Raw genomic sequence first — 18937 nt, forward strand, 5'->3', positions numbered from 1 at the left:
GCGTTTGCGCTGATCTGGTCACTGCTGCTTGTCACTTTGTAGTGGCAGTCTTCTCTATTCACCGAACCTTTCTGTTTTCCCTGCGATCTCTGTCAAGTATTCATGTTTGTCGCACTATAAAAGCTCCCAACCCCTCGGTCATCGTCCCTTCCTGCGGTTTTCCACTCTCCTGGTTCCTCGAGGCTTCCCTGAAGCCACCCCCATCATGGACACTGTCACAGCAGACTCTACTGCTGATGCCAACTTCAGCACTGGGAAAACCCCTGCTCAGTTGATGCAAGAACAGCATGAGGCTGCGGAGGCACACCAGGTAACTGTTGAGGACGTTGTCGACGAAGATGACATTGAGCATCCTCCTCCGTCCCACCTCCATGTTGAAGAGGCGGATGAAGCCACAACCAACGGCACTGGTAATGCTCCCATGTCAGCAAAGGCTGCAGGCAAGCAGAAGACATCCGAACAGCCCAGTGTTCTCGATACTCAATCCGAGGAGGCTTTCCCAACCCTCGGAGCCACAGCCAAGCCTTCGGTTCCCTCCTCGCGAGCCCCCGGCTGGGTTGCCAGTGCGTCCGCGAAAGCAGCTCCCGCAAATGGCTCACCGGCTCTGGGTTCTCGTCCTACCTCCTCTGGTGCTCCCACGCCCGCTTCGACGCCAGGCGTCAGAACTCCTATCGCCGCGGCACCCGGTGCTCGCAGCAATGTCCTGTTGCCCGGAAGATACCGTGACTCGTTTGAAATCGACAATGCCGACTTGGACAAGAGCAAGCCGGTCAAACGAATCCTGGACGACGTGAAGAAGAAGTACAATGTCGTTGTCACACCAAAATCGACCAATTTTGCTACCAGAACCGAATTCATCGCTGAAGGACCCAAAGCTCGAGTCACTGAGGCATTGATGTATGTGTCCAAGGAACTGACGTTGGAGAAACAAGTCAAACTAGAAATTCCCTCCACTGTTTCCGCCCAGATCATCGGCAAAGGAGGTGCCAACATTCGGAAGCTTGAGAGTCAATTTAATGTTAGGATCCACATTGACCGAGACACCAGACCTGTGACGAATCCGGAAGAGGTCAGAACGGATGTTGTCGAGATCCGCGGGAATGCGGCTCAAGTTCGCCAGGTCTACGAACAAATCTCGAACCAAGTGAAGGCTCTGCAGCCCAAAATTGACCTCCCTGTACGTGGAATTCCACCGGAGTTCTACCCATTCATTGCGGGGCTGCACGCAGACCGAATCCAACGAATGGAACAAGACCGCGATATCCGGATCAATATTCCGCAATATCATACCTGGCAGTCACAGCCACCACCTCGACCTGCCGAAGACGATGGTCGTCCTGTCTTCGTTCCTCATGGAGACAACCATATCGTCATTTCCGGAGAACAAGCAGCTGCATTGGAGGCACGCGTTTTACTTGAACATTTGGCTGAAGAACTTCAAAAGGAACTCTTGCTGGAAGAGCTGGCCGCTGAACAGATCCTGCATCCGTATATCATCGGCGATCGGGGCATGGATCCGTTGAAATTCTTGGAAGAAACGGGATGTGCCGTTATCCTCCCACCATCTCACCATGAAACCGAAGATATTCACATCATTGGACCTAAGGATAAGCTCAGTGCCGGTCGAAACCTTGCCGAAGAACTCATGTCCAGGAAGCACAATCGCGTTGTTGACATGCACAAGCACTTCAGCGATGCACCTCAGGGCCCCGAACGTCATTCTCGAGCACTTGCACAATACCTCCAACAGAAGGCCATTGAACGCGAATTCATGAAGTCCCATGGCGCGGAAATCATCTTTCCTCCAAGCTCCAGTGCCTCACCCAGCTGGACGGTCATCAGCAACGACCCACAAAAGGCTCTGTCTGCTCGAAATGAACTCTCCAAAATTACTCAAGCATATCCTTCGTCAAGGCTGCAGTTGGTCGAGGTCGATCCGTTCTTCCACCCGCACCTCGAGCAAATGCATGCATCCAGCTTGAAGAACAACCTTGGTGTTCACATGATCGTTCCCGATGACGGCTCCGACCCGGTCGTTCTCGTCTACGAAGGACCCTCCCGAGATGAATCATTCTCGATCCCGCGCACGAAACCCAGTAAGGCTGACGTTGCCAATTTCGAAAAGGCGCTTCAAGAGGCCCAGGCGCAGTTGCTGAGCAACATCCCACATCAAGGCATCTCCGTCCAAGACATCCACGTCCCCAAGAAATTCCATGACAAGGTGAGGAGATTTGTGAAGAACGAGCCTAAACCAATGCCTCCCGAGGCATTCCCGGTACAAGTTGACTTTGGTGGCGCCGGAAGCGGCCCTAACCAAGCAAATGGCGTGTCTCGAGGCTCGCCGCCGGAGAGAGTCTATCTGAGAGGCCCGAGTGAAGCCGACATCGAAGATCTACGTCGGAAAATCGAGGCGTTCTTAAAGGAGGCTGAGGAAGATGAGAAGGAGCGTGGTTACACAACGAGCTTCGCATTCCCCGCTCAATTCAACAAAAATCTAATTGGAAAACAAGGGGCCAATATCAAGGTGCTGCGAGAGAAGTATGACGTCGAGATTGATACCCGTGAGACGGGCAAGATCATCATTCAAGGACCCCAGAAGAAGGCTGACGCATGCAAAGCGGAAATTCAGCGATTGGGCAAGCAATGGGAAGATGAGGTCAACTTTGTGATCAAGATCGATCCCAAGTACCATGGCATGCTAGTCGGCCGAAGTGGTGAAAATCTGCAGAAGATTCAAAGCAAGGTGGACAATGCGGTCAGAATCGACTTCCCTAAGATGTCCAGAGTTAGTGACGACGCTTCGGTGGGGGACAATGGCAGTGAGGTAGGTGGTAGCAGAACTCAACCACATGATGAGATTAGAATCCGAGGTCCGCGAGCGAAAGCGGAGAAGGTGCGGGAGGAGCTTCTGAGCCTTCACCAATATCTGGTCGATAACTCTCACACTGCCACTGTATCCATTGCCCAAGGACAAATCGCTTCCCTTATTGGCAAACGTGGCCAAGAAATGGAGAGACTGAGAGCTGAAACTGGCGCCCAAATTGACATTCCGAAAGGCGATGGCTCCGATCGTGTGAACATTCAGATCAAAGGGACCAAGCAGCAGGTCGAAAAGGCAAAGACGGAGCTACAGAAGCGATCTAAAGCCTTTGATGATATCGTCACACGAAATCTGAACGTTGACAGAAAGCATCATCGGGCTTTGATTGGCGCGGGTGGTAAGCATATGTCCGCAATCGTGTGTTGATTCATGCTGACCTTCTACAGGTTCCAACATCCAGAGTATTGTCGCTCAAGCGGGTGGCACCGGCACCAGCGCTGAACACGTCCGCTTCCCCCGTCAAGGCGATGAGTCCGACAGTCTTACGGTGAAGGGTACTGCCGATGTTGTCAACAGCATCGTAGCAGCCATTGAAGCCTTTGTGGACGAAAGAGAAAACCAAGTGACCGAGACCGTTGATGTTCCAGTCAGTCAACACCGAGAATTGATCGGACCAAATGGAAGCACTCGCAAGAAGCTTGAAGAGGACTTGGGAGTCATCCTCAATGTGCCTCGTCAAGGGCTTGGTCAGACGGGAGTCAAGATTAGTGGTCGACCAGAGAATGTGTCCAAAGCCAAGGAACACATTCAAGGAATGACCACTAAGCCTCACGGGGAGACCATCATGGTACCTCGTTCTTTGCATCACATCGTCTCCAGAAATGGGGCTTTGTTCCGAGAACTTTCAAGAGACGGTATTCGGATTGACCATAATGGCCAAAAGCCGCCGCCCAAGACAAACGACGCCAATCGCGGTCCTCGAACACGAACCACCAATGGTGATATGCCCTTGATCACGGATCGGCCCGGGGAAACCTCCTACTCCTGGGACATGGTTTCCAACCAAGACACTTTGAATGGTGACTCGGGAGAAATTCCTTGGGTGATCTTTGGTGGCAAGGACTGTGCAGAAGATGCCTTGGAAAAGGCCAAGGACAAGATCAAGACGTTGGTGGAGAAGGCGGCGGAGCCGCAACACACGGGATACCTCATCTTGCCTGATCCTCGGATGCATCGTTTTATCATTGGGCAAGGTGGAACCACTATCAACTCGATTCGCAGATCATCTGGATGTGATATTCAAGTACCAAATAGGAACTCGGGAAAGGGTGAAGAAGGAGAAGCCATTACGATTGTGGGCAAGGAGGATGGCGTGTTGTCGGCTCGTGATTTGATCTTGGATGAGATTAAACGAGTGGAAGCTGGTCGAAGTCCCCCAAGAGGTCGGGCATAGAGGCGCCTACAAAGGTTTTGGATCTGGGATTCCATGTAAAAATATAGTCGCGTGTTTGGTGTTTTGATCTCGAAACCGAGGGCCCCAAAAAAGCATTTGCACAATTTGCCGAAAATACTTGATTTCAGGACAAAATTGAAACATTGAATAAATACTTGACGGTGACCAGGAAACTGACTCTCATCTCACCATCGCCATCGAAGTTGAACAGGATGACCAACCGTCGGTATTTGTAATGATGCGTGAACTTTCGCCCTTTGCCAAGGCGCGATAAAATTTCCCGACAAGGCTCGCATTATAAAAACTTGATTTTGCACTTCAGCCACCAAAACCTCTCTACCATGAATTGCTGCAGATTATGTCGAAGAGGTTCCATTCAGAAATGTCAGGAGGACAACGTCAAACACCCTCCAGCCAAAGAGATACCATGCCCCCAAAAGGGAAAAAGCGTTCCGCTACCGATGCTTTCACGTCGAAATCTACCTCGCCTGGAGAGTCCATGAATCAGCATTGGACCAACGTCCTACCGAAGCTTTCAACAGGCAAGACAGTAAATTTTGAAAGTCGACAAGGGACGAGCGAGAAAGGTTTCAACGCAGTGACCAGTACAAATTCACAGCCAATCAAACGAGGTCGAAATCTCAAAGAACGTGCTCGGGATTTGCTCCCAGGGAGACAGCAATTACCCATTTACAGCCATGCCGACCAAATCAGACAGAAGCTTCGGGACCATGATGTGCTCTTGCTGGTTGGAGAGACCGGTTCAGGAAAGTCGACTCAAATTCCACAATTCTTAGTGAATGAGCAATGGTGTAAGAAAAAGAAGATTGGAGGAGGCATGACCGTTGGCGGATGTGTTGCCGTTACGCAGCCACGAAGAGTGGCCGCCATCTCCCTGGCTCGGCGCGTTGCTGAAGAGATGGGTTCTCCTCTGGGGAACTCGAGTCCGGCGTCCTTGGTGGGCTACTCAGTCCGGTTTGAGAACAGCACCAGTCCATCTACGAGGATCAAGTTTCTGACTGAAGGAATGCTGTTGCAGGAAATGCTTCGAGATCCCTGGTTGAAGGAGTATTCTGCCATCGTGGTCGACGAGGTTCACGAGCGCGGTGTGAATGTGGATTTGGTGTTAGGGTTTCTCCGGAGGATGCAGAATCTCAGTGATAAAAAAGATGGAAGAGGTGGAATTGGAATCAAAGTCGTGGCCATGAGTGCCACGGCGGATATGGAGAAGATCAGGGATTTCTTCAACGTCTCCTTGGACACATCGTTCGTTCGCCAACAAGAAATCAGTCACCCTCCAGAAGCGGAAGAGGACAGGTCTGGATTGTCCGAGAACGAACATCCTTCTGATGAAAAGGCCTCACGCCCCAAAAGTCCTTCACAGAGTACCAATGTTGTTCCGAAGGCGTTTTCGAACCGGAGAAATTCTTCGACAGCTACCTCACTCTTCATCAGAGGCCGTCAATACCCTGTGATGATAAACTATACGCCAACGCCAGTCCCCGACATCCTCGACGCTGCCTACCAGCGAATAACGCACATCCACGCGCACTCGCCTTTACCGGGAGATATCCTAGTCTTCCTCACGGGCCAAGAAACAGTCGAATCTCTCCTCAGCCTCGTGACATCCTGGTCCAACTCCATCCAAAAGGATCCTAACCAATCCAAAACACTGCCGAAACTCCTCATCCTTCCTCTTTACGCTGCCCTTCCGTCAAGCATGCAACAACGCGTTTTCCAACCAACACCCAAATTCACACGCAAGATCATCCTAGCCACCAACATCGCCGAAACTAGCATCACGGTCCCGGGAATAAGATACGTGGTCGACACTGGGAAAGCAAAGCAGCGACTGTTCCGCCCATCGCTGAACCTCGACACTCTCCTCACCGTCCCTATTTCACGCAGCTCTGCGAATCAACGATCTGGTCGAGCCGGCCGAGACGCCCCTGGTACCGCCTACAGACTATACACCGAAGCTGACTTCTACCGGCTTTCCCAGGACACGGAACCAGAGATCCTCCGCTGTGATCTCAGTCAGCTGGTTCTAACGCTCAAAGCACATGGGATCGACGAATTGCATAGCTTCCCGTTCCTAACTCCTCCACCCCGCAAAGCACTCGAAAGGGCGTTGACCCATCTCATCCAGCTCACGGCGCTAGACACCTCGACGGGCCAAATCACGCGGCTCGGCCGGGAAATGAGCGTTCTTCCACTTCCCGTGAGTCTGGCCCGCGTGCTCCTCGCCAGTGCGGAGTCTGAGTACAATTGCATCGAAGAAATAATTGACATCGTCTCGGCACTCAGCGTCGAGAATATCTTTCTGAATATCCACCACCAAAATCAAAATCAAGCACATTCGAACGATCCGCCCACTGCCTCCACAAACCTTCTTGAGAGCGAGGGAGATGAAGAGGTCGAAACCCGCGAATCACGCGCCCAGCAGGCCCGCCGCGCCCTCTTCCGCCGCGAAGGTGACCACTTGACGCTCCTGGCGACGGTCCAGGCCTACGCGGCCGAGAACACCGACCGCCGCCGCTGGTGCGAGGAGCGCTTCATCTCGCATCGCGGCATGAGCGGCGCAATGGACGTAAGGAAACAGCTGACGGGGTTGATGAGTCGGTATCGAAATCAGAAAGAGGATCAAGGTCAAGCGCCGTTCCACGGCACGAACAAGATGAAAGACCACCTTAAAAACAAAGACGGAGACAAAAGTCAAACCAAGGACGACGATTCGAGTTCGGCTCCGAAGCCAGCTGAAGAACCCAGACTAGCATCAGTGCCGCCTTCAAGCGTGAAGCCGGATGAACCACTCACCACCCGCATCCTAAAATGTCTACTTACCGGCTTCTATCCCAACGTCGCCCGATTGAGTTCTGACGGCAGCTATCGAACCCTACTCACCAACCAGGCGGTTGCTATTCATCCAAGTAGTGTACTATTCTCCGTCTCTTCGACTTCCACTTCAGCCGGATCATCTAGTACCGGTTCGAATGGCACCCGCAGATTCGAAGGGATAATGTACAATGAATTCGTATACACGGGGACCAAAGCATACGCGAGAGGTGTAAGTGTAGTGGAGATGCAGTGGGTTGGGGGAGTACTACGTCGTTGATATACCACGAGCGCCTAGTGTCTAACGACCTAGTCAATCCGTCATTTGGACTTCTGCTCCTGGCAGGAGGAGCAATTACTACGCACGACGCGAGGATCACGATACACAATGTCAATGGAGGAGTCAAAGTGGATATCGACGGATATATCTCGGCCATTCTTCAGGGGCAGGACCAAGACCCACAGGCGGACGCTGAAAACACTGCACACCCGATATAAACAGAATTAAAGATTAGAAACAACAAATTTCTTCTTCTATGTGCATTCATTTCCCACCCGTAATAGATGATGTATACCCGCCCTGTCTGCCTAACCCAGCTTGCTTGTTTTCTGTCTTTCGGTCTGTGTGTCTTTTGGCTCTTGCCAAAAGGCGAAAAGCCCACTGCATCACTCATCCACTTGATATCCATCTTTGAAGATGGCTTGGATAGTGATCGTGATTTCGAAGACGAAAAACACACAATATATATATATGTATATATGAAGTAAGAAAAATAAAAGAAAGCTGTCCACGGAAGAATGCTGTCCTAAACAAAACACCATCGCCTTATCCATTCCGACACCCTTCCTTGTATATAAATTACGGTAGTGCTGTGCTCACGATCCATACTGTCCAATTCGTCGGAAAATCCCCTTTGCGTTTTCTTTCGCCGCATTGGTGATCCATTCTTTTTGTCAAAGTCCAAAGTCCCGTGGTATCTCCATGTACATAATGTACGTTCATCGTAACTCGTTAACGTGGTCGTTGCCTCTCCTCAAAAAAAAAAAAAAAAAAAAAGAGAAGTGGGCAATCCAAAAAGTGGTTGTGCCCAAAGGTCACCGAACCCAATCTTCGTCTTCTCGCTCGTCATCCAGGGTTAATTCGGGATTCGACATATCCGGTGCAGCCGACCATGAAGGGTCATCGGCCATACTGGAAGCTGGCATGGCAGGTTTTGGTTGCACGACAGGATCGTTCGACATTCCATCCATATGAGCGTATCTTTGTGCCTCACTTATCGTGTACGGATGTTCGCCATTTCCGGTACTTCCTGGAGTAGAGATATTAGGAGTCATACCTCGACTCGCACTTGACAATCGCGATGGTTGTGGTGGTTCTTGCGAAGCCATTTGCATCTGGGCCATTTGCTGTTGTAACTGCATGCGTTTTGTTTCGGCTTCAGCCTGCTTGAGAAAGTCGTCAATGTCGAGGCTTGCAATGTTGTCACCGGCCAACAGGTTGGCTTGAGGGGTTCCATAGTAAGACGAGGCAGAACTCAACCGATATCTGTCAGAAGCATCATCGCCTCCAATGCTGCTCAAGTCATTGAAGTTGTCCACCCCACTCTGTCGATCATTGTTGATGGAACGATCATTCCCCCAACGATTTGATGGTGGAGACAGGTCTTCTACTTCAGACGCTTCTCCGCTGGACGATGTGATTCCAGCCTGACTGATTTGATTAGACAGATCAATAGCTTGGTGTGGGACTTGTTGTGACAGGTAGGGAGAATTGGCCTTGTCGGTATTGTAGACGCTACCGTTGCCATCCAGGTTGAAGGTCGACCAGTCAATCTCGTTATATTTTGACCCCGGTGGCGGCTCATACTCGTGAGCCTGTTCGTAAGTCATGAACCAGGCCTCCGGAAATCGTTCAGGGAGGGTAAGGTCTTGCTGACTGGCATTTTGGCTATTCTGCAGGCTGTTGGGAGTGTCGGTACCAAAAGGGGAATATGAGTAGGCGTTGGGATCAAAGCTTGGGATTTGAAGATCTCGGATCGAAGGATTTGCCAAATTTTGAGGTCCGAGAACAGGTGAATTGTGTTCCGATTTAACCTTGCGCTGGACTATATCCATGGCTTCCGTCATCGAGTTGTGTAAGGGTGACTCATGGAAAGGCTTTGCAAATTTGGTGAGTGGGAGACTGTCCGTGGAACGTTGAGCGACCTCGCGATGGCCATGAAGTGAATTCGATCGAGAAGGGATCTTGTAGGGATTTCCGAGCTGATTGTGAGCGTCGTTGAACTTATGGACCGGTTTGTGATGACCATTTGTAAAGATCGTCGTCTTAGGATCGTGCGAATTCATGTTCAGGCGCTGCTTGTGATGTTCCTTGGGTTGAATGAGTTGCGGGATATCTTCGGGCACCGTGTCGAGGTGTTCCTTCTTGAGAGAACAGGTACAGCGTGCGCCGTGCTGGCAACAGCAAGTGTGTGATTCTTGAGGTCGTGTCAGTTTGTGGCCGAATGGAACGGTTGTAAGCGGGCATACCAGATTTCCCTTCATTCTTTTCATGAGGACAATCCTCTTTCGAGTGAGCTTTGTCATGACATTCGCACTTGACATGCTGAGAGCGGGCTTTGCGCAAGCCTCGGCAATGGTGGCACTGTGAAACGGGTCGACCCTTTTTATTGACATGAACGAGAGGCCGGTCTAGGAGACAGAAAGATCAGTATCAGACCAACCAAAAAAAATAAAAAATTCCTCGGGAGACATACCCTGGTGATGACAAGAACTAACACGATGGCCCCTCACGCAAGCCTCGCAGGCGAATTTTTCTCCGTTTATAAGCATTTTGGAAATGGAATTGTATTTCGAAACCCTTTTTCACGCAGGTTCGTCGCAGATCAATCGTCAGATGGTTGACAAGAGGAAGGATGTGGCAGATGGATCGCGGGATGCCAGTCGAAGGAAGATTGTCGAGATGGACCGATTATTCACCGCGCCGGACGAGTAGGTATCAGGCCGGTAAGCCAGTGCGACTAGGCTTGTGTATATAAAACTGAACGAAGGAGAGGGAAGTAAACGCCAAGTGATGCAATAGGAGTCGGGTGGGAGCAGGTTGCGGAAAGAGCTGCGCGGAAGAGACGGTAAACCTTTTCGATAAAAGAACCACCAGGCGCCGAAAAGTGGGAGGTAACGATGGATGAATAGAGGAAAGATTGGGAATCGGAGAGTTACTTTGGGTCGGGATCGGCCATGTTGTTGGTTTGGTTCAGCGCAGAGTGTATTGGAGAAGAGAAGGAGAATGTAAGATGAAGGAGGTAGTAGTGAATCGAGTTCGAGTGGGTGGGCGGAAGAGGACAACAAGGCGTTCGAGAAAGTACGGGAATCGAACGGGAAGCGAAGCCGCAGGTGAGTTTGACGACGGAATGGATGGATCTTGGATGGGTGCCCGCGGAGACTAGGGCCGTGGGATTGGAAGTGGGAGAAGTCAAGGGTTTGATCTTGCTGTTGGTCGTTGGAGGAGATGGGATGGACGAGGAGAAAGGAATGAGAATGAGTTGAGTGGTGTATCAGTTGTGCAACGAAGGCAACCGGAGTTTTGCTCTGGGGCGGGGAAAGAAGGGTCGAAGGGGTACCAAGATTTGGCCACTTGACCTGCTTTTCAGCCAAATCGCCAGTACCGAAGTCCAACTTACGTAGCAAAACTCGGTATTACTGTAACTAGTTAAGTAGCGCTCCGGGCTCCCGGAGACTTGGGCTTTGGGTGTGGACGTGGGAGCGACGGGAACAAGAATGTTTTACGGGCACCATCTTACATATTTCAACAGTAGTTGCACATGAAGATGCATGAGCACTGCCACTACCACATTAGCGGTGGCCCTCTCGAAGATTTGACGGACAAATCCTGAAGAACTCGACGTTCAACCACCACCCATCTGGCAATTCAGATAACCGCCCGCGGCCCACAGAAAGTGGTAGCAAATGGCAAGTTACCTGCTACATGGTACTTTGCAGCTATCGTTTTGCGCCCTACATCCGTCCTGCGCCCTTCGCTGTGTGCCCGTGCCGTGAAAGCAACCTGAACCTACGTGGGCGAAATCCGGTGAGTTTGCCCCAGGTAGGCTGCCCTTAGCGAGGTCACAGGGTCTGACCGTCTCCCACGCGACTCACCGAGTCAGCCCTCCGAACCCTCCCATTCCCCTTCTCCTATCGGCAATTTGTTGTTCACATGCATTTTCTTTCATGGTCGAGTCAAATCTCTCGCCTACGACTTGCCCGTTTCCATTCCATGAAAAAGGCCCGGATAAACTCGCCGGGCGATTTGTCTCATACCGGATTTTGACTACGGAACGACCGTTTCAGCCGTCTCAACTCCCTCCATCACAACGGCCGTCTCACAATTCATGGATCAGCAGTGGGGAGGTTAGGGCACCCTCGGAGAAATTGGCAAGGCTCAAGTTCGAGCTCGTTTTTATTTCATTCAATACCCAACAAAAGAAAGCAGCTATAAATGACCATCTCTTAGCTAGTGTAGCAGGCGTAGTTTTGGAGGCCTCTGATGGCCCCCTTCTCTTACTGTCGGCCACTCTCCAAGGCAAGCCAGACAGGTTTAAGGCGGTCATCATCGGATTGTCCGTTCGTTGCATGGTGATGCCTCTCGCGTCTCGCGTTCGTATTTGTTGCCGTTCTCCTCAAACAACCGAACGCTGCTATTATCCAACGCCATGACAATGCTGTCCAAATTTCAAACGCATTTCTGTACAAGAAGCCCGTGTTGTCTAATGATTAGCAAAACAGATGGCAAGGAGCAAAACAGAAACAGCTCAGCTCAGCTCAGCTCACCACGGCACTCTTGTTTTCCGTTACACGACTGGACCGGCCTTGATGACCTCCTCAGTCGCCTGATCGGAATACTTCTTGAAGTTTTCGTTGAAAAGTTTGCCCAACTTGGTGACCTCCTCACTGAAGTCGGCCGATCCAGTCCAGCTCTTCTTGGGGTTCAAGAGCTCATCCGGAACGTTGGGGCACGACTTCGGGATGTGAAGATTGAACACATCGTAGGTTTCATACTCAGCCTTGGCGAGCACTCCCGAGTGAATCGCATCTAAGATGGCACGAGTGTACTTCAACGGGCAACGCTTGCCACCTGTGGTGGCGCCCGCACCCACCCAGCCAGTGTTCAGGAGCCAGGCATTGGCATTGTGTTCGGAGATCTTGTCGGCAAGCATCTTCGCGTAACGCATGGGGTGCAGAGCCAAGAATGGCTGAGCGAAGCAAGAAGAGAAGGTTGCTTGTGGTTCCGTGACCCCATCTTCTGTTCCAGCCATCTTGGAGGTGTATCCCGAGATGAAATGGAACATGGTCTGAGCCGTGTCGAGCTTAGAGATGGGCGGCAACACCCCGCGAGCATCACAGGTGAGCAGGATGATGTTGCTGGGGTGGTGATCGCTCATGCAGGGGATCTTAGCATTACTGATGTATTCGATCGGATATGCGCAACGGGTGTTTTCGGTGAGCGTGGCATCATCATAGTCCACTTCACGCGTCTCTGGGTCAAAGACGACGTTCTCCAAAACGGAGCCGAATCTGATGGCATTGTAGATATCTGGTTCCTTTTCAGCAGACAGGCCGATGCACTTGGCATAGCAGCCTCCCTCGATGTTGAACACGCCCTTGTCTGACCAGCAGTGTTCATCATCACCGATCAGCTTTCGCTTGGGGTCGGCGGACAGGGTGGTCTTGCCAGTGCCGGACAGGCCAAAGAAAACAGTGACATCGCCGTTCTCACCTTCGTTGGCCGACGAGTGGAGGGTCAAGACGTTGTGCTTGACTGGCATTTCGTAGAAGAGGACAGTAAAAACGCCCTTCTTCATCTCGCCCGCGTATTCAGTACCCAAGATGACCATCTCTTTCTCGGCAAAGTTGATGGCGACGCTGGTGGCGCTGGTCATGCCCGAAGTGTACCTGTTGGCCGGGAAAGAACCAGCGTTATAGATGACATAATCGGGATGGAAAGACTTCAGCTCTTCGCGAGTCGGTCGGATAAGCATGTTTCGCATGAAGAGTGCATGATAGGCACGGGCGCACACAACTCGGACGCTGATGCGATATCGCTCATCCCAGCCAGCATAGCCATCAATCACATAGATGCGATTTCGAGTGTTGAGGTAGTCGACTGCTCGCTCTCGATTGATTTTCCAGACCTGTCGAGAGTCCCAAGTTAGCCCTCAATTCCTGAATTTTCCGTAGCGTGATCAGCGTCCACCTGGTCTCTCTTAACAGAGATAACTCGCACAGGAGGCGGTGGTGGGGGTCTAGGATAACATCCATTCCGCCCTTGGTTTTTGCCGGTGCAGCTGCCGATATCAGCGAGAAACTTCTAGTGGTGCCCCCGTTGTCTCCCGCAGCCAAGACTCCTGAAAGCCGAGGCACTAGGCAAGTGCGTCACTGGCTTTTCCGGGCAACGCGGGGCAACCACGACCCTCAGACAGGTGTCGTTGTTTCCTCCTTGCCCGCAATAAACATGTGCGAACTGCGGGGAAGACCAAGTCTCAGGACTGGCATGGTAAAACGAGGTTTTTTCCATCCCCACGTCATCCACGGTATGTACCCTTTCATCTTGAAGTCGATGTGGGACGACACAAAGTCCGTGAACACTGACGTGCCCGAGGAATATAAAAGGACTGGAAAGAGAAGAAATGAACTGACCTCGGTTGACATGGCCTTGTTGACGGGCCCCCACCACACGTCCTTCTCTGATCCCTCTTCCTTAACCACGCGCTTGTCTAGCGGCGAACGTCCGGTCTTAGATCCTGAGTAGGCAGTCAAGGCTCCTGAGGAGGTGATGGCCGAGCCAGTTTCATAAACGAGAGCGTCTTCATAGAGGGCTGATACTGATGGGTTTGCTACGATGGCTACTCGGTCGTAGTCAATGTGAGCTATGGTATGAAGTTCTTCTTCGAGCTCAGTGTGCTCGCGAGTGGGCCTGGGTGGGCAGGTCAGTCAAGAATGATCTCATATGAGGACGACCACGACATACTCGACACCACCAGGGTGGAGAGCGGTCTTGTTAACCGACTGAGTAACCATTCTGGAGGAGTAAGATCGGAGTTGGACTTTGGCGAGTTCTGAGCGAGCGGTGCCGGTTGCTGGAGAGGGTGAGTGAGGCCGGATTTGGTGGACAGCTTGAAGGCGAGTAGAATAGTCTGAAGCCATGAGGGAGGATGGTCTCTGATATTGTATGTTTCTGACACTGGGGCCAAGCCGATGTGAATTGCTATCCCGGAAGGAGGAACGGGAGAGATCGGAAGACGACGAGGTAGATTTCCTGACACAGCCTGCCCGGCTCTGCCCGAGCGCAGCTGATTGGAAGAGGCGAGGTACCGTGGATATGCCGTGCTCTAGTAATTGGAGATCAATGCGGAGCATGCGAAAATGATCGCAGGGTCCTTCTTATTATCGTGGTCGATGAGGGAAGATAGGAGGAGAGGTGACGAAAGGCGACACAGCAAGATGAGGTGGAGGCAAAACAGAAATGCTGCCCTCTGCTGAGGAGGGCTTAGTAGGCCCTTTTCTCTTCCCCCCGCTATCCCTCTGTGTAATTGGTTGACTATTGTTCTCGACGTCTTTGTTTTGCGCCACCTCGCAACTTTTCGTCGACGGGGTTCCGGAACCAGAAAGACAGGAATTTGATCTACCGGAGTCTGGTGGTTGGATAACCCATCGAGGGGCTAGGACGGCGAAAGAAGAGCATGGACAGTTATGGATCAAGTAATACTTTTGTCGACGGTCTTCCACAACGCCAAACGGATCCTGCACGGATGTCGGGACATTGTGATGATCGATGATAGTCCAGGAGGAGATGGAATGCCATGACCAGATCATTCCCAAACGAATAATACTTCCTCACCATGAAGCACTACATATAATTTTCTGGCGTGATCGCGTCTTGCAGCAACGGCCCGAAAATCAATCCTTGTCACAACAGTTGATCAGAACACAATCCATCTCCGTCCGGCAATCCAGAAATGTCAAACGCCAGTTGCTCACAATCCGTATTGTCGCCCTGTGTACATGTGTCAACGGCTTCCAATCCACGTCACTAGGATCAAGCAGTCTTTTGCCATGCTCCCCAGACTCCGATCAAGCTGCTCGTTGTTCCTGCCAAACCAATAATTCCCTCGTCGAAGTTGGCGTACCCAAGAGCTGAGCTGGGTACCGTCAGATCACAAAGATCAGACACCAGTTGGGTGTTGACAATTTGTTGTTGTCTGATGCTGCGAGTCAGTATACCCCCTCATAGGAATTACCGCCCCCCTTCTAGCCTGCGATGCACGTACCTGGCAATCTTGACCTTTTCAACCTTCGCCTCTGCGTCTTTCTCATCGACTGCCTTTGTCCTCTCTCTCAATTGGTAGGTGCTGTAGATTCCGGCGATTGCGCTAGCCATCAAACCAGCGAACCAGAATCGATATGCAGTCGCCTGAAGGCTCTTTGCCTTGGGATCCTTCTTGAGGCCCATTGCATCCGGCAACGTCATCATGTCGAAAAATAGGTAACCGGCGTAGCCGATCTGCCTGAGGATCTGGAGGTATTGGACAATCTTATCGCCATTGCCCGACTTCATGGCAGCATCGTAGATCTCCGAACCAGCGCGCACGTGTTCAACGAATTTCCCAACACGCATTATCTTCCTCGTCAGCCCGAATTGGGTCTTGATCACGTTCCATGGTTGAATGGCACTCGTTGGGTTGTTCGTGCGATAGAGATACCAGGCGTAGAATCTGCTGAAGTATTGGATCGTACGAAGCACCTTGTCACGGCCGACTGGAAGGTGAATAATGGGTTAGCTCGTCTTGTTTCGGAGGGAACCTGGGGTGGTTTCTTACTCGTGGTCGCAACATATCGGAGGTAATGGGTCACCGCAGGGTGATAAACTAGGGCGTCTGCAACCATGTCTGTAGCACGGGTGCTTCACACCTTGAAATCGAAGTGAGGTAGAAACCAAAAAAAAAAAAAAAAAAACAAAGTCAATCCGGAGGGACAAATGGGTCGTCGGAAGATTGAATGTTTGTGTGATGAAAGATGGAGCCGAATCAGTCGTGATTCCAGCGAAAAGCCCGTATATCTCTGTCTGCGTAAAGAATGCAGAGGATGGCAGATGCTATTAAATGCACTGTGAGATGGGGAGCCGAGCCAAGCTGGGCCTTTGGTGTCTACAAGAACAAGTAACAATTTCGGGTTTTCTAATGGCATGTGCCGAGGCATCTTCATCATGAATCGCCGAAGTTACCTAACTACTCTATTGGCTTAGGATTCGTGAGCAAAGGGCAAATACAAACAACCTCATCCATTTTATTGTCCTGCTCAAATGAATACTCCCAAGACTGGTTCCCTACCTCTGCAGCACCTCGAGCGATATTCCACCAAGCAAACGAACCCACCTCACAAGCCTTCTCCATCCTACAAACTGGTCCAGCACATCTCTCATCCGCAACCAGCTTCAAATCCCATATGTTATAAACAGCTTGCCAATCTGTGCTACATACCAAAACCACTGGGGGATGTACACAGCTGCAATTCTACCGATAAAAATGCACCACAGAAGTACTTTCAAAGTCTCCATATCTGCTCGCTGATAATGGAGATTCCTTCGCGGAGCCCTATGAGGACCTCTTCTCGCTTGCTCTTCTCGCTTGCTAACTACCCAGGAGATTGGAAAGCTGTTACCTAACAAACTTCGTAGAGATGCGTCGCCAGGCCTTTTCGTTCTCGGCAGACTTCTTCGCCTTTGAGAGTTCAGTGGCAATTTCTTAACTCTTTGCTTCCATTTAACCATTTCCAGAATCCTTCCTTCTGTTCCGCAGTTTCTTCTTGCATTGCAGCAAGATCCTCGCCTTTCGACTTCAGAGTTCCGGTGAGTGCTTGTATCTGCTCTCGAGCTTTCTGGAAGTCAGCTTCAAGAGATTTCGTTGCTATCACTGCTTCCTCCAGTTTTTTATCGGCTGATTCAGCTTTTGATCACTTTCGCTCAATTAGATTTCTTGCAGCATTGATTGCGTTCTTTCCAACCCCGCCCTAGTCTCACAAAGAAGTTCTCCACCTCGTCTTTCTCGCTGGTTATCCGGCCAAGGCTGATCATTACACAATCAAAATACTCAGCCAGGTCATCCTTTTGACTAGTCTCATGGTGCAGCTGTTGCTGCAAAATTCAGCAATTTGGCATTCCCAAGTGGATATTCCAGACTCCGTCCGGGTAAGATTCACTTGAGATCGATCAATTTCCTCCTGATGCTCGTCTCACTGGATCCACTCCAATCAAGGCTCGTTCCGACCCCTGTCGATTGTCCGCCATGACCCCACCTTAGTGACGCCTGACCACAAGCACAACATCCAGTGCGCCTTGTTGCCTGATCACGATAGAAGGCACACGGCAGCTTACATTTCAGCCCTTGTTCCAAAAAGAACCGCCCAGGGTGCGCCAGAAGAACGAAAACTCTTGAGGCCGCTTGCAAAATGGGCGTTGTTAGGTGATTTGTCACCCCCCTTTGTTGACAGCCTTGCTTTGATGGTGATAAGAGCCAACAACTAATCACAAATCTAATGCGATACAAGATGGGCTCTTGCAGTTAGGTCGCGGGATGCTATGCTGACAATGTTCCACCTGGGTTATCCATCATTTTAAGCTCCTAGCCTCACCCAGCTCACCTCGTAAAGTATACTTCTTTCAGGTACTCCAGCATAACACATGAAAATCACCCTTACACTGGTACCTTCTCCTCAAGACTAGAACAGCTCCTTCTTCATGTCCGAGTGTCCCAGCTCCGGAAAGGACATTCCCGAAGAAGCCACTGAAAGCCATGGCCCACATTAACTCCAAGTCAGTCCAGAAAGTTACCGAGGCCGGTCTCGGCCCGAAGAACTCATCCTCACGATTGAATACCGTGCAGTCCACGATCTCGATCTCTAAATTCAGCGAGTGATTCAAACGTCTGACTAGCTCGGTCTTTCCGTGCCCCTTTGGGCGGCGAAGACTCACTAACGGCCGCTTGCTTTGTCACAAGATCCCATGGGCCATGTAGTTCAGCAAATGGTCAATCACTCACCTGGCTGCAGCCGTCCGACCGACAATGACATATGGTACCCTAGAAGAGACTCGGCACACGCAGCCTCGCAATTTGCCAGGATCGGATCGAAGAATTCTTGATCTTGGTAGACTTTTCCATGTAGTGCCACTGGGGTCTGACTGAGATCTTTGGCAAGTTTGCGGCGTTCAATTTCCGACAAACACCATTGCTTGTTGTCGTCTTTCGAGTCAGGCATGCTACCACGCCTGGTCCGCAATCTAGGAGGTCGACGCAGAAGGGCGAGATGCTTTAACGTATTGTGGACACCGCCTAGATTTCTATCTTTTGTATTCCCAGAAATGCGCTCTTCATAATTCGAGATTCTCCGACAGGGTCTGAAGCTGTGCTACTCCCCTCATTGGATCTGACGGAGGATGTTGAACTGGACTCTCCTGGGTCAATTGGATGAAGAGGGCCGTCCGTGGGGTTGGATTGGGTAGGCCTTAAGTACAGAGGCTCTGAGCAAGGCTCGTCATTGAATAATTTCTCGGCCAGGAAAAGTGGACAACGGTGCATTGTATTCCTGGATGAGTTTGAGAAAACAAGCACTGGGATCCACAATGCCCTGCCGATTCTTTAGGTGAATATGAAGATCGCCATCATCGGAGCAAGGTGGACTGCTCTAGGACCATCTGGGTCCTGGCAACCAATGCCATCGATGAGAAGATTATAGAATTTTGTGAAGAGCACAAGGCCGTCATTTTCAATGAAGAGGAC

General features: G+C 51.0%; 6 protein-coding genes across 6 annotated transcripts; 2 read left to right on the forward strand and 4 right to left on the reverse strand.

Moving 5' to 3' along the window:
* Positions 1 to 205: 205 nt before the first annotated feature.
* Z518_03957 (uncharacterized protein) lies at positions 206 to 4274 on the forward strand (the record flags this gene model as incomplete). Its single annotated transcript, XM_013417665.1, has 2 exons — positions 206 to 3218; positions 3268 to 4274. 2 exons carry the CDS (start codon positions 206 to 208, stop codon positions 4272 to 4274), a joined length of 4020 nt encoding a protein of 1339 aa, XP_013273119.1.
* Positions 4275 to 4701: 427 nt separating this feature from the next.
* Positions 4702 to 7607, forward strand: Z518_03958 (uncharacterized protein; the record flags this gene model as incomplete). Its single annotated transcript, XM_013417666.1, has 2 exons — positions 4702 to 7341; positions 7401 to 7607. The coding sequence occupies 2 exons, from the start codon at positions 4702 to 4704 to the stop codon at positions 7605 to 7607; spliced, it is 2847 nt and encodes a 948-aa protein (XP_013273120.1).
* Positions 7608 to 8204: 597 nt separating this feature from the next.
* Positions 8205 to 9785, reverse strand: Z518_03959 (uncharacterized protein; the record flags this gene model as incomplete). Its single annotated transcript, XM_013417667.1, has 1 exon — positions 8205 to 9785. One exon carries the CDS (start codon positions 9783 to 9785, stop codon positions 8205 to 8207), a length of 1581 nt encoding a protein of 526 aa, XP_013273121.1.
* Positions 9786 to 11956: 2171 nt separating this feature from the next.
* Z518_03960 (phosphoenolpyruvate carboxykinase [ATP]) lies at positions 11957 to 14309 on the reverse strand (the record flags this gene model as incomplete). The annotated part of the gene is made up of 3 exons (XM_013417668.1): positions 11957 to 13297; positions 13803 to 14079; positions 14134 to 14309. The coding sequence occupies 3 exons, from the start codon at positions 14307 to 14309 to the stop codon at positions 11957 to 11959; spliced, it is 1794 nt and encodes a 597-aa protein (XP_013273122.1).
* An 892-nt stretch (positions 14310 to 15201) lies between these two features.
* On the reverse strand, positions 15202 to 16049 carry Z518_03961 (uncharacterized protein; the record flags this gene model as incomplete). The annotated part of the gene is made up of 3 exons (XM_013417669.1): positions 15202 to 15364; positions 15434 to 15920; positions 15983 to 16049. 3 exons carry the CDS (start codon positions 16047 to 16049, stop codon positions 15202 to 15204), a joined length of 717 nt encoding a protein of 238 aa, XP_013273123.1.
* An 843-nt stretch (positions 16050 to 16892) lies between these two features.
* Positions 16893 to 18416, reverse strand: Z518_03962 (uncharacterized protein; the record flags this gene model as incomplete). Its single annotated transcript, XM_013417670.1, has 4 exons — positions 16893 to 17098; positions 17166 to 17295; positions 17992 to 18131; positions 18200 to 18416. The coding sequence occupies 4 exons, from the start codon at positions 18414 to 18416 to the stop codon at positions 16893 to 16895; spliced, it is 693 nt and encodes a 230-aa protein (XP_013273124.1).
* Between the last annotated feature and the right edge of the window lie 521 nt (positions 18417 to 18937).

The sequence above is a fragment of the Rhinocladiella mackenziei genome (genome assembly GCF_000835555.1).
Source record: "Rhinocladiella mackenziei CBS 650.93 unplaced genomic scaffold supercont1.3, whole genome shotgun sequence".
In the NCBI taxonomy this organism is placed as follows: domain Eukaryota; kingdom Fungi; phylum Ascomycota; class Eurotiomycetes; order Chaetothyriales; family Herpotrichiellaceae; genus Rhinocladiella; species Rhinocladiella mackenziei.